Source organism: Paramacrobiotus metropolitanus, unplaced genomic scaffold (genome assembly GCF_019649055.1).
Source record: "Paramacrobiotus metropolitanus isolate TYO unplaced genomic scaffold, Prichtersi_v1.0 Parri_scaffold0000093, whole genome shotgun sequence".
Lineage (NCBI taxonomy): Eukaryota > Metazoa > Tardigrada > Eutardigrada > Parachela > Macrobiotidae > Paramacrobiotus > Paramacrobiotus metropolitanus.
Genome location: NW_026570313.1, coordinates 93,800 through 108,191, shown reverse-complemented (window position 1 = coordinate 108,191; position 14,392 = coordinate 93,800). Strand labels below are relative to the sequence as shown.

Here is a 14,392-nt window from a genome sequence, read left to right as displayed (position 1 = left end):
TAGTTTTTGTTGCAAATTTTTACCAGACATCCTGTTGTGCTGTTTGCGTGCAACAGAAAAATAGCACTACTCTGAGTAGGTAAAGAAACTTCAGTAAAATTTGAGCTATGCATACCTTAGAGCTCTGAAGTGATTTCATTATTGTTAAGCTCATGACCGGTACCCCGTGTTTGGCTTCTGGACAACGTCTGGTACGAGTGACCTTTGTTACCAGACTGCACTTGCAGGCCGCCGTACATGTGGTCCGACTTGAAAGTTGCGATAAAGTTCAGTGCACCAACAGCAACAGCTTCGAGGTTACGTCTGGCTGTTTCTACCGCCATATTGTTTGTGGCATCTGCCAGCTTTTATCGCTTGCCACTTGCCAGAGTCTCCAGTTTTTATCGCATGCCATGCCACTGGCAGTGCCATTGGCAGGTACCACTGCCAGGTTTTACACCCTGCCGCGCAACTATGTGACATGTGTACAGTGTGTTATAAAGGTTAATGATGACCAGCACCTATGTACATTACGCCGAACCAAAGCATGAGTGTATGGAATGACGTTTATTCAATAAACTCTATGTAAGCTATGCTCGCTACCTTAATTGTAGTATACTGAGTTCACGTGTTTATTGTCCTTCTAATACTTTCCTATTTCTGTCCTTTGTCCTTGTCTTCTTTGCAACTTCTCTTGTGTTTTCCCGGTTCTCTAGTTACGATTCCTCAGTTTCCTTTCAGTTGTTTTCCTGACCATTACGATACAATAAAGATACGATTCCTACACATGACAATACATGACAATGGCGTGAAGCTTGTGTAATACTGTAGATCTCTATCATTGAAGTGTACGAGTTCTTTATATACGGCTTAACAGCGCTAGTTCGCTTCTTAATTCGTTCGAATATGGCGACACCAGAAACTCATCCCATCCTACGGTTTAATCCCGAGTCGATGCAGTGGGATATGTGGAAAGAAAACCTCCACAGCTATATCGAATTCGCCGACATCCCCGTGGAGAAGCAGAAAGGGCTGCTTCTGAACTCGCTGGAGGTCAAGCCATTCGAGATGCTTGTCTCGATGTGCAGGCCGACTGCCATCACGGACAAGAAACTCACCATAGAAATGCTGCTGGCCAAATTGGATACAGTGTACAACAAGTACACATTCAAGGTCGCGGAGTGGGCACACCTGTTCCGAACTGTCCAAGGGAAGGACGAATCGCTGGCGGCATACTCCAGCAGGTTACGGTACAGGAGTACCGTATGCAAGTTTCCCGCTGACATCATCGACCCGATGCTCAGCGCCGTCTTCATAAACGGCATCCAATCGGATTCCGTCCGCCGTCACCTACTGATAAACGAATACCAGACCCACGAAGAGACCCTGAACGCCGCCAGGAAGATGGAAACCGGCATTGAAGAAGCTACGGCCAGTACGTCCAGCCAAGACCGTGAAACTGTGATGAAAGTCACAGCTAGCAGAAGGTCAACGGTTGTCAAGCAAAAGACATCCAATTCCAGTGGTCAATCCAGTGCAAATGGAAGCCACAAGCCACCCACCAGCAATCAAAACGAGTCCGATTCCGATTCCAGTTCCCCTAAGCGAAGATGCGATTCCTGTGGATCAACCGATCACATGCGCGAGCGCTGTTTCTACAGGAAACACGTATGCCATAACTGTGGGAAGAAAGGTCATATAGCAAAGGCATGCCGCTCACAGAAGAAATCCGACGTCGCTACGAATAACTACATTACGGATTACGCACCGCGTCCTCCATACGACATACTGTGATTCCAGTTCCGGTTCCTACGACGCTTCGTCTCAGTGGTTCAGAGTTCACTAACTATATGGTTCTGTTGCCGTGGTTCTTGTTGCTATGGTTCTATGGTTTGTATGCTGCTAAATATATGGTTCTGATGCAATGGTTCAACCCAGCTCTTTTTGGGCGAGGGAAGGGAATGTAGTATACTGAGTTCACGTGTTTATTGTCCTTCTAATACTTTCCTATTTCTGTCCTTTGTCCTTGTCTTCTTAGCAACTTCTCTTGTGTTTTCCCGGTTCTCTAGTTACGATTCCTCAGTTTCCTTTCAGTTGTTTTCCTGACCATTACGATACAATAAAGATACGATTCCTACACATGACAATACATGACATTAATGCTAATGCTACGGGTAGGCTTTCCGCGCGTGTGTTTTTGATATAAGCCAGCAGTCAAACGCAATGATAAAATTAGACAGTGTGAGCAAAGTGCGGAAGCGGTCACTTCTTATTTTCCAGTAAAAAGTTTTTATGTGTACTTGTGAAGTATTAGTTGGGATGGCTTTTAACTGTTATACAAAGCTTGTGACTGATAAACCGAACACAATCTGCTGCATGGAATCAGCAGTGTGTCTCTTGTCATCTCGTTGAATGCATAATGGTATTGATCGCATCGCAGTAGAATGCAATTAATAAAAGAAACAGAGCTTATGATTTTAACGATTGTGACCGTATAACATACTGGGTAGTAAATGCAGTAAAACTTTCGCGGTTTCTGGTCATAGTGAAGCAATACACGATGAGCACAGATGTTTATCCGAAATTCGGACTAACAATAACACTTTACTGCCTGCAAACTAATACAAGGATGAAGCGGGATCCGTCACGCGTGCAATCAGAAGAGGAACATTGGCGATCTCGTTCCAGATGATCACTATGAATGGTCTGTCTACCACGAAATCTGGACCGGCTACTGCAATCATTGGCGTCATGCGATCCCATCTAAACGGTGAAGTCGCAACGCCGTACTCACTGACGTCTGCAGAGCAAACCGGCAAATTAGTCAGAAGGTGTTCAAGCCGCAAAACAATAATAAATCCTGTAGATATGACAATTTTGTCGAAACTCCTTGTACCTACTACGAGATAATGAGAAATTCAAAAAAAATATTTCTTTTAGTACAGTGCAACTTACTGTCGACGATGCTAATTTATGCATTACGCATGCATAACGCACCTATATACTGCGAATAACTTGCATATACTGTCGTTCACCATTTGGTACTTGGACACGGGGTACTTCGATTTTTCTCATATTTCGGTCACTTTAACTCTTTAAGCATAACTTTCCATATTTTGCCAACCGATCGCTTTCACCACCCCCATGTGGCGCGCTACATGAATATCTGCTGATCACACAATGTGCTTTTTGATTTGTTTTTTACTGGCCGTCAAACAAATTTGAAAATGTTGGAACATGAAATTCTGAAATTTTCAAACGTGGAAGAGCGGTCCCGGTTTAGTTCCTGTTCTTCGTTCTTTGCTGGTGGTTTTTTAAGAACATTTATTTAAGTTATATGTTTCGAAATTCATGAGCGAAGTTTTTACTATGAAAACAAATCATTTTTGGTCTTTTGTTTGTCTGGTAACTGTAACACCGGGTAACCCAAATATAAAACACGTACACTTGAAGTGACCGAAATATGACAAAAACCGAAGAATTGACGTACCTAAGACAATTTGCTGTCTGAATTCACCGATCGGTGAGCCGTTTCCTGACGGATGCAGCACGTGGTCGACGCTTTCTGCCGTTGGCTCTTCATACAACAGACCCATTCCCATCGCGGTGAGCACCGGCTGCAGGTCAATACTGCAGGTGATGCGGAATTTCGGGATAAGAATGTGCAGCGGTAACTCGCTGCTCTTCTCGCGCCAGCGCAGCAGTCGCTCCACCGTCAGCCGCTCTTCCAGCGAACCTATCGTCTCGCCGCTTTTCGGCGGTGGTAAGAGCAGCATCACGCTGGACTGTCGGCCCTCCACGTTGAGGATGATCATCTGCGGATCGTTCTCCTCGGCGTTGTCACACGTAACGCTGACGTTGTGGTAACGCACCCCGAGCGTGTACTTGCAGAACATAAAATCCACCGTCTTCTGCACACTGCCGGGGCAGGTGAACGTTCCCGGTCCACCGCGAAACAACGGCCGCTCAAAGGCGCCGGTAAACTGGCAGATGCTGGCTAGTTGAAGTTGTGGATGCGGTGGTGCTGCCTCGCGTACAGCTTCACCGTCTTCACTTTTCGACAGGTTGATGCCTTCTTTTGGAATATTTTGGAGCGACGTTACCAAATATTCCATTTTGGTCGACAACGTTCCTGATGGACAAGATCGGCTGTCGTTAACGGTGCGAAGGTCTTCTTTCCGCAATGAGAGTAGCTGGTACCTATCGCTGTAGAAAACAGCATTAACCATATTCAAAGCGCCGTTAGTACTGGCTGCATCCAGTGATGCTTGTAAAGCATCTAACGTTCGGCCGCTGGAGCAGATTATTTTGGTGAGTTCCATGCGGATCTGCTCATTGACAATTGGGAGGATCGCCGTCAGAGTAGCTTGAATGGCGCACGGACACACCGCCAGATTCTCGTCAATGCCGCGGGAATGGGCTATGAGCGCTGTGAACATATTGACAGCGAAGCTGTTCTCCGGATTGACGGTGAATTCTGTAGTGTAGGGTACCTCCCATGAGCGTTGTTTTGGTTCCTGTATTCCATGGGATGACTTCCGTTTGAAAAGCGACTTCACAAATCCAACCAGCTTATCCATGAGCGTTTAGTTAGAGGGATTTTTGATAAGCACGGTATCACAGTGTTTAGTTTAAAAACAAGATAAAACGTCCAGGGTTAAATCAGGAGGAAGCCTAAGATTTCTGAGTAAAGCAGGAAAATAAATCACTCCATCTTATTCAATCAGCGCTGTTTGCTGCTTCATAAAATATTGTGTATGGGACTTGTGAAGAGGAGCCGCCAGCGGAAGCGTGGGCATGCTGTTCGTCTCATCGATATGGCTTCTCATCGATATGAGCATGCATTAAAATGCAGTGTGGCTGTATAGTGTATACTGCATTTATACTGTGTACATGCGGTTTTTCAGTACCGTATTGATCGGTGATTCGGTGTTAACGATGTATTTCCACGATCAATCCATGTGTGTGAGTTATTTTCACTTGCTTGCATCAGTTGCACGCAAAGAAGTTGACAGAACCGTACGCGTATTCTGTACTGGTTGAACTACCGGTTAACTATCGCCGAGCAATATCTCGGAAGCGGTTTAAATCATGTGCAGTCAGTTTGCCGTTTTTTTTACCGGCTGCTATCTGTAGTATACAGAACGCCCATGCCTTCAACTAACATAAAGACAAAAAATCATTAAAATTCGTGAATTGTATTGAATTTTGTCATTTCAGTAACTGTATGAAGTAGTGGCTAATGCCGTCATACTGACCGCCAACATCGCTCTTATTGCTTACTATCTGTATCTTTAGGCAAGAAATTAATCACCCGGCTTGTACTCCAATGAATGACGCCGCCGTTCCTGCGCTAAAAGTCCGGCCAGACAGAAAAATTCCTTGGAGCAGAAAGTAATTACAGTGCAAATACAAAAAAACACATACTTTAAATACAGAAGTACTTAATTCACCTCGGGGCAAACCGTAAAAATAATTCGCAGGAAACATCGATTTTATATTATAAATTTCTGTTTTGAAAGGCACAGGCCGGAGCACAGGTGACACCGTGACAGCTGCAAACGTTTTGTGTGTATCACGCCCGGACATGTTGGCTTTCTTCTACTGTATATCGCGGGCGCAAAAACATCACCTGGAGCATTTCTTAGAGGTGCCGGTATCAGGAGGAAACCGCATCCCCCTAATCAACACCTGGCTCCTTACCGCCATATCAAACCATTTTGGTCTTGTCTTTGCTCGATCCGCAATAAAAAGCTGTACGAGAAAAGTGAAAAGATGGACACATAAGGACGTAGGGGAATATTTTTAAATTCATTTTACGCAACTGTCCGGACTTGGCTTGGCACCCTGTAATTTCTTTCTTTTCGTTAGTCGAGCTATGGGACAAACTGAATCAACGAAATACGAGCAGCTCTGCAGCTTGTGAGCAGTTCAGCCCCAAGGAAATCAGTATCTGCCAGGGACTGGGCGCGCTACGCATCCAAAACCTCGGCTCGCCACTCTGCGTTCCCATAATTCAGTTGCAGCTGAATATGAAATCAATGCAGAATCGAACGCAAACTGCTGACTGCTGAGTCATACATTATTTTAACTTTTATCAACAGTTCATTACTACCTGGTAAGACTCACCGTAAGAGTGACAATCTCACATTTTATTTGGAAGTTATAAATTTATAATCAGTAAGCTGTAAGCAGAAGGAAAACTGTTCAGAAGAAACTGTGTTTCAGTGTCTTACGCGATTTGGAAAGACTTCGCGCTGCCAGCACCCTCTTTTAACGACTGCCAGTAATCGCACTGCACTGCGTCATGCTTGTTTTCAAAGACGATGTGACGGCGTGGAACGCCGTGGACGTCCTCGTCGACGGGCTCCTGCAGCACGGCCACGTGATCAACGTGGCGGAGGGCGGTCTGATCATTGATTTCGGTTGCGCCACACAGCGCGCCCAGTTCGTCGAGTACGGACGCATCTTCAACGGCCAATATAAGGACAACTGGAAGGACGACATGCTGGTGCTGCTGCCGCGAACCGACGGCGCCTGGGTGTGGTACCCGGGGCAGGTCGTCTCCCTCGGGGATTGCGACTACGACGGAGCGCAGTGCGTGGAGGTGCAGCGGCCCCACGGCCCCGTCCGGGAGCTGGTGCACTGGCCGCAACTGCGCGCACCGCCCACGAAGGAGGATCTGGAAGGGATGCTGCGTGTGGCGCCCGGGGACTTTGTCATCCGCTCGTGTCCTCTGCCCGGTGCCTACTGGGCCGACGGGTCGCAGCGGCTCGGGGAGCTCTTCAAATACCGATTGAAGGACGAGCACGCAGTCGTGTGCAAGTCGCTGCTCAGCCAGACGTTTCTTTACTTGCAGTGTCGGACGGCTACCCCCCTGGATGCCGAGAGTGCGGTGCGTATTCATTGCGAAGCTCATATGTTGTCGCCGTTCATTATACTCGCAGTAACAGGTGAATTAGTGCGGGTTTTTCCCTTTAAAACTCGCAGATTTTTTTGTTTCCTGGAGAGGCGCCTCGGTTGTAGCCTTTAAAGTCGTTTCAGCACGGGTATCGCGAAAAGGCTTGCGGCTTAATTGTCCCTGTATAAATTCCTTTCTCAAATGAATGCACTGGAATTTCATGAAGATCTCAAATTAAATAATTTGAGGGAACGAATTTTAGACTTCTTTGTACGTGACTCAGTTGGGACCGCCCGGAGTGGCGTGTTGCGGCTTAATTTCGAACAATTTTGAAACATCGCGTTCTGCTGCGTTTTGAAATATCTTTCCAGAAAGAAAGCTTTTCCACGCAAGTGCTGATTAAAAAAATTGAGAATTATATGACAAGAAGATTAGCAGCTACTCTTCTTGTCATATAATTCTCAATTTTTTAATCGAAGTCGAAGAGCTACTCGGTAGCTCTTCGACTAAAGCTCGGTTGAAACCGTATCTTAGTTACTAAGAAACGGGTTCACAAGAAAATTGGTAACTTTGCCGACAAACAAACTGCCGGCCAGCACGTTGGGTGAACAAATAATATATCGGTCAGCAATTTTTTACGGCTCATATAGCGCCTCCCACACACGGTTTTCTTTAGTAAAAGGCGTAAGAAAATCACGATATGTACGGAAGCAGAAGAGAACTGCCGTACAACGAAATTGACCTCCGTGGCAGTAACTGCAACCCATCCTAATAATAAATAAGTTGGTCATATGTTGGTAGAAGTTCGAGTTTGACGAGGCGCGTGATGACATCGATAGCGGTTACCTACCGCAGACAGGGGAATGGATGCGTTGGCAGGGCGCGATCACCACACCGAAGAAAAAGCGCAAAGTAAGCGGTCAGCGTCAGCTGCGAAGGCTACCGTTGCCCCCTGAGCTGCTGGTGGAGATCTTCCACTCGCTGGATTCCATCGGGCGCCTGCGCTGTCGCCGTGTGTGTCACGCATGGAACACCCTTCTCACCACGGATACCTACTTCCCCGATGTCCGCGTATCCGGCGGGGAAGCCGAATACACTGACGGAGAATTCGAGGATGACGGCCTGTACTGGTTAATCAGCTGTCTGCTGAAATGCCTCAACAGCACCACGAAAGTGGTGGTTATCAACCAAATGATCGGCGAAGAATGCACAAAATCCGCCGGACTGATCCGTCATCTGCTGAACGGTCACCGTCTGGCGGCGCTGGTGTTCTACGACTGTGAATTCGGGGAGATGTGCGAGAGCATGAAGCAGGTCACGGGGGACGTCGTAGCCATGACCCACGACTTTGTGGCGTACGAGCGGATGGTGCTGAAGAAGTGCCGTGTCTATGATTACATTCTTAAAGGCATACTGGTCACGCAGCATTCCTTCGGTAGCCAGTCGAGCGAAGCGATGCGGCGGGAGCTGTGGCAGGTTGTGGAGAAGAGTCTGAATCTCACGCAACCGCTCGATCGACCGGCCGTGGCGGAGTGGATTGCTGACTGCATTCAGAACCAACGCAGCGAGGACATTCAACGACACCTTGTAAATGTAAGACTTTATCCATTTTATTTGACTTAATAGCTACATAGTTCACATAACAGCCATCGCGAGCTGGTAAATTAGCATTTATGGAAGTTACCCGATACATGGCACCAAATTCGTGTGCATGCACGAAAACTTTAAATTCCGCGCACAGTGCACTTAAAGACACGTTTTTGCTTTTGCTTTATGACCTTCTATAGCCAGACTGTTTGTATACATTAGCGTAAAAACCGTTTGTTCGCGCAATAACCGGTTCGGGAGGTATGGTTGTAAGAAAATTTCAAAACGTTTTTATGTATTCAGGTGCACCAAAAATCTAATTATATGCAGTTATGCACCGATCTTTTTCAAATTCTACCCGTAGCTCTAAATGCACATAAGTAGGAAGATCGTTTTTCACCGAACCAGAAACACACCATTTTTTTAAATTTTAACTTGAATTTTCAAAAACTTTAAAACTGATTTAAAATTTGAAAGAAATACCAGAACAGTGGTTCCGTGTAAAAGCGATCCTCATGCATGTGCGCATTTACATGCAAAATGAAGATCAGTACCTAGTAAGACTTTTGGTACAGATACACCTGAGTGGAATTTTGGAATTTTCTTACGGCCATAACTCCCCAACCGGTTATCGAGCGTACAAAAACGGTTTTGGCGCCAATGTATACTGAAATCATCTGACTACAGAATGTCATTAAACAAAGCAAAAAGTGTTTGAAAGTGCGCGAAACTCACAAGTTTTCATGCATTTACACGAATTTTATACCATGCTCCGGGTCACTTCCCTTAAAAGGATGGGAATGTAAACTTTTAAAGACTGCCATAACGGCTTGCAGATACTCCTGTTCCATCTTGAGTGTGTAATTTTTGCAAATGGTTGTTTATTGAATAAGTCCAAGCCCGTAAAGGAACACTGCCATATCTTCTGTCTCGTTGACCTTCAGTTATGTTGGGCTAGTCCCTTGACCAACACTTTGTTGCGACATTAACAATGGGCGGCAAAACAGTGACAGCATGATATTTTGCAGGCGCTCAACTCTTATCAGCGCGCGGATCCGCGTTCCGGCACGGAATACCGTGGTCGCAAGTGGACGACGGCCACCCTCGCCGATCTGGATGCCAGCAAGCTGACTACACTGACAGCAGCCGCCCTGAGCGAAAGCGTACGGCGAAATAGGAATGCTGGCTCGGGAGACTTCGCAGACAGCGGCAGTAATGAAAGTAATGAATAATGTGTGTCTGTGCCACTTAATTCGTGAATGCAGGGGCGCTCGCCGGTCGCCAACAAGCATTGTTTTCTCGTTTTAAACAACTGGTTTAACAATTTAAAATGTTTATGTCGTGTTGTTATTTATTGGCTTAATATTCAGCAGTTGTTCTGTTGCTGTTTTATAATGCTATTTGATGTGTGCTGAACTCCAGCCTCCTGTACGTATTTCATACTTCACAGATAGCCCGATAAGTGGCAAGATTTCCTACAGTAGTGTTTACACTGAAGCCAGCAATTCAAAAATAAATTCGGAAAAAACCTGCAGTAATAACTGTAACGAACACTGTTCTCGGAACATACCGAAATATAGTTTCAAATTTCGATGGCAAACAGTATAATGAATGCATTTCCAGTACTTAGGATGGGGATCTCCTCAAAATTGGTTTTTGGCCACGCCCACTGGTGCACGGCCGATGAAACTGATAATATTTTCTAAGTATTCCTACAACGAATACTGTCTTCAAACCAACAGATGAAATCTTTCTGAGAGAATAGGCGGTGACCACGCCGAGATAAGAAGGAACTACAGTAAAATCTCTGAATAAAATACAGGCACAGTTCCACCGGCTTCGGATGTTATAACGGGGTGTTTTTTATGAAGAACTGCCCCCAGGGCAGTGTTGCATTTGGGGGCAGGGACAATAATGTTAATTGGGGGGCGGGGTTACCATAGCCTTTTCATTATTATGACGACAGTTGACAAGACATTTAAATCAGTCACGGAAAGTCACCTGCCCGGAGTATTGTTTTTCGCTCTTGAGTGCTTTGCTGGAATCTTCGATGCTTTGCGATTCCAGCAAAGCACCCAAGAGCGAAAAACAATAAAGGGTTGAGAAGCAAATTGTACATCAACTGTTGATAGCCTGAGCTCTAGCTCGTGTAGATGTACCGGCTTTATGTACCATTCGTCCCCAATGCCGATCCGCTGCCTCAGCACTAGCATATCGCGTCTTCACCGAAATCTGATGTCGCCTGTATACCACGGGTCGGTTTCAAGGACTGTGCTCCGAGAAATTTGCTGGCTAAAATGCAAGTTGGCGGCTTTTGAAAGTGGCACTTGACGCATTTCCGACTGAAAGCGCGACGCGATCGCCACATACAGGCTACTGCCGCGTATCCCCATGCAAATCTGCAGGAGTGGAGCAACTGCATGAAAGTTTTAGTAATTATGATAATCAGCTTTTAATCTTATTGTTGCCAGGAAGTTTGTAGGGCCGCCCGTTTTGTATGTCTGCTTTAGAGCAACAGTTCGATTATTAAACCACAAAAATGACCAGTCACAGAAGTCTTGAGATGTCAAAAAAAATTGTGAAAGGAAAGAAAAAGCCGCACCCGGACATTTGGGAGTGTGACATTTCGCCGCAATTAAATTCGACGCGCGACTTTTCGCCGCGAACATTTCGCCGCGGGACATTTTGACGCTGGGACACTTCGGTCTGGGACAATTTGCATAGAGACATTCTTACTTTGCGACTTTTGACGCAAGACGTCTGGTCGCGGACACTTCGCCGCAAAAGAATTCGACCCGCTTTAGTTTCCGGGTTTCTTGGATGGTTTTCTCAGTTTTTTCAGGTTTCTTAGGTTTCTTAGGTTTCTTAGGTTTCTTAGGTTTCTTGGGTATCTTGGGTATCTTGGGTATCTTGGGTACCTTGGTTATCTTGGGTATCTTAGGTTTCTTAGGCTTCTTAGGTTTCTTAGATTTCTAAGATTTCTTAGGTTTCTTAGATTTCTTAGATTTCTTAGGTTTCTTTAATTTTCTTGGGTTTCTTAGGTTTCTTAGACTTTTTTCTTCAGTGTTCCTGAATTATTTTTAGATGTTCCTTGACTGTTTCAAGTGGCCTGATTGTCTTCTAAAGGGGACTTTTCGTCTAAACAGCCTCGCGGCGAAATGTATCGACGTCTAAACGGCATGGCGGCGAAATGTCTCGAGGCGTGATGTTCAGCCGACTAAATGTCCCGCGACGAAACGTCGCGAGGCGAGATGACCTTGCGGCGAAATGTCTGCGACCAAAAGTCCTGGGACGAGTTGTCGGCGGCGAAATGTCGCGGTGCCAGAAAAAGGAATTACCCAATCTGCGTTAAGAATTTATTGCACTTTGCCAAGCTCGACTTTTGAAGGGCATGTTAATCCACCCAAATTGACCCAATGTTTAACAGCGAAGGAATAATTTTCGAACCTATCGGCAGCAAGGTTTTAACCCGCTGTAAAAATCCAAAAACTGGGATGGCGAATATAAGGTGATTGTTTGCTCTGTTTGCATAGCACTGTTTTGGCTGTTAATTACTCCGCGAGGCCGCTACGTGACTGAAGGAGCGTAAATTTCCTTGTTTAATATTATTATTGCAACTATAGTAGCCAAACTGAATGGTGGCTGATGAAAATCAAGTGGCGACCACATCTGTTGAACTGAGCGCATAATAATGTGTTTTAAAGTCACTAGCCTATAAAATAGCGCTTGCAGGTAGCATTCTTGCGACGCGCTGCTATCATACTCAATTGTTAGAAATTAGTTTAAACGCGTATTTGGTTCGACGAGGTTCTTCGGGATTTCCAGAGTGCGGATCAGCGCCCTTGAATCGCTACCGCGATCAGAAGTTAACAGCATCCACTCTGGCCCATCTAGACGTTACATAGCTGACACAACTGACTGCGGTGATCCTGCACCAATGCCTGCCGCAACTTGCGACGATGATAAAGAAATGCCGGAGGTAACTTGCCATTTGATTGCTGTTCCGCCGACAGCCAGCCGCACTGGCCACTGTTCTCCCTCAACCCTCAACGTCGTAACAGTGCAAAGTTCCCGCTCAGTGTCGCATTCCAGGGAAGTTTTTAAAACGACTCAAACAAGTTGTACAATGCCACGAGACAGCCAGTTTTCCGTTAGCGGTTACCACGATTGTTGTTTAAATTTGAATTATCAGAAAATTATGAACGGTATTGTGCATTATAGTTAAAAATGGGCCAGTGCCGTAAATGACTGCGTTGTAATATGTTCGTACTGTGCTGACGGAAAGCGAAAGTTATAGTTCTTAATTAATTAAGAACCATAAGTTTCGCTTTCCGTCAGCAGATTGTTATTTGTGCTTGTTATGTGCTTGTTATAGTTATACTTGCCACGCGGTTAAAGAATGTTTTTGAGCGGATTCAAAAAGTTAATACAGAGATACTCAATGTTAGCGGTGTCAGCTTTTTTAAGTTCGCTCTGAAAACTGTTGATCTGTTTTAATAATCTCCTTGGTAATAGTTAGCTGTTTTCTTTACCGACCAGACATTGAAGTCCCGTTTACCGGGTTGTCTGCTCCTGATACATGAATGAATGATTGAATAACTATAACAAGCAAAAATAACACTCATGTACGCTTTATTTCATAAAATGCGGGTACAAAACAGATCAACAATAGTTAATCACAATTCAAAGCAACAAAATCTCGTTTAATGCTGCCGATCCTTCCATTGTTCCGAGTACGCACGCGGCATTGCCTCGTTAAAATTCTAGCGATAATCGTTGGCGAAGGAACTCATGAGAACGAGGTTCACCTGTCTGCGACTGGAGTCGCTTGCTGATTTCTTTTACTAAAGCGGTGGCCGACTTTCCCCACGGTCCGAGAGTTTCAAAGGCTAACGGTGCAAAGATGTATCTTCCAACCAGATACGAATACAGTCGCATAGCATTTAGATGGAAATCATAACAATTAGCAACAGGAAATGGTAGGCCGATCGCTGGAATGATCGATATCATACACAGAAGAATATCTGCGATTTTATATCACTGCAACTCTTCTAGAAATTTTGGTAACTTTAACGATGACAATAAAACATGTGAACAGCCTCTTAGATTGTCAAACGCTATGGCCAAAGTCATATCGTGCTCGTCCATGCACACTCACGCAGTTAAACAAGTTGTAATAAAACGCATCATGCACAATACAAGTTTAACAATAAAGTTCATAAACATGGTCGCCTTTCAAATGACCGCTATGCGTATAGTACTTCTATGTCTTCGCCATGCCTGCAGTTGCTGATCACTCTTTGTATAAATAGTGTGCGTGTGAATCATCTGTAGGCGCGAAGGAGGAACTGCTGATGAAGCTATAACGTTATGTTGCCGGAATCAAAAAGAGAAAACGTTGTTAAATAACGAGTAGGAGTGGGTAGCAGTACGAGTAGCAGTGCAAGAGCTCTGTCGACACAGTTTATTTTACGACCTCGGAGCCGAACATTTTGCCATTGGCGCCTTATTTGGCGGTACCAACCAACCAATGTAGTCGGCGTTTATAGTAGTTGTTTAGGGCTTACAATAAAAATAAGCCACGGCAACCATGTTTACAATTTACACGTGCTGTTGCCGGAAGCGATAGTGTTCACAACTTGTAAAACAAGTCAACAGTTCCACTTACCAAGGCCATCGATATCATAGGCGGATTGTTTTGGGTTGTGTTTGTGTTTGCGTTCCACCGCTGAAATGCTTACTATGTGTATTCGGATGTAAGAGATTTGTCTGCTTCCAAAAGTGTTCTAAAATTCAGTTCCAGGCTTTTAAGGATTTTTGCTGTTTGCGTCCATCGGAATACCGTTTAATCTGCGGCAATCGCAGCATGGATTTCGCAACCGTGCCACCGGTGCCAGTACACGCTACAAACACACAGCAACACGT

General features: G+C 45.2%; 3 protein-coding genes and 1 non-coding gene across 5 annotated transcripts; 2 read left to right on the top strand and 2 right to left on the bottom strand.

Moving 5' to 3' along the window:
* The first annotated feature begins 885 nt into the window (after window positions 1-885).
* LOC129596642 (uncharacterized) lies at window positions 886-1,773 on the top strand. The gene has a single exon (XM_055493976.1). The coding sequence runs from the start codon at window positions 886-888 to the stop codon at window positions 1,771-1,773; it is 888 nt and encodes a 295-aa protein (XP_055349951.1).
* Window positions 1,774-2,342: 569 nt separating this feature from the next.
* LOC129596638 (plasminogen activator inhibitor 2-like) lies at window positions 2,343-4,776 on the bottom strand. The gene is made up of 2 exons (XM_055493973.1): window positions 3,470-4,776; window positions 2,343-2,779 (listed from the first exon to the last, which is right to left on the bottom strand). Exons 1-2 carry the CDS (start codon window positions 4,557-4,559, stop codon window positions 2,598-2,600), a joined length of 1,272 nt encoding a protein of 423 aa, XP_055349948.1. The 5' UTR covers window positions 4,560-4,776; the 3' UTR covers window positions 2,343-2,597.
* Window positions 4,777-5,959: 1,183 nt separating this feature from the next.
* Window positions 5,960-9,881, top strand: LOC129596637 (uncharacterized). 2 transcript variants are annotated; one of them, XM_055493971.1, is made up of 4 exons: window positions 5,960-6,097; window positions 6,208-6,874; window positions 7,682-8,473; window positions 9,496-9,881. In XM_055493971.1, exons 2-4 carry the CDS (start codon window positions 6,287-6,289, stop codon window positions 9,697-9,699), a joined length of 1,584 nt encoding a protein of 527 aa, XP_055349946.1. In that variant the 5' UTR covers window positions 5,960-6,097; window positions 6,208-6,286; the 3' UTR covers window positions 9,700-9,881. The 2 variants fall into 2 exon arrangements, with proteins under 2 accessions (XP_055349946.1, XP_055349947.1); XM_055493972.1 differs by lacking the exon at window positions 5,960-6,097 and having other exon boundaries at window positions 6,136-6,874.
* Window positions 7,486-7,599, bottom strand: LOC129596672 (U5 spliceosomal RNA). The gene has a single exon (XR_008691462.1). It is a non-coding gene; the product is annotated as a U5 spliceosomal RNA (small nuclear RNA).
* Window positions 9,882-14,392: the final 4,511 nt, after the last annotated feature.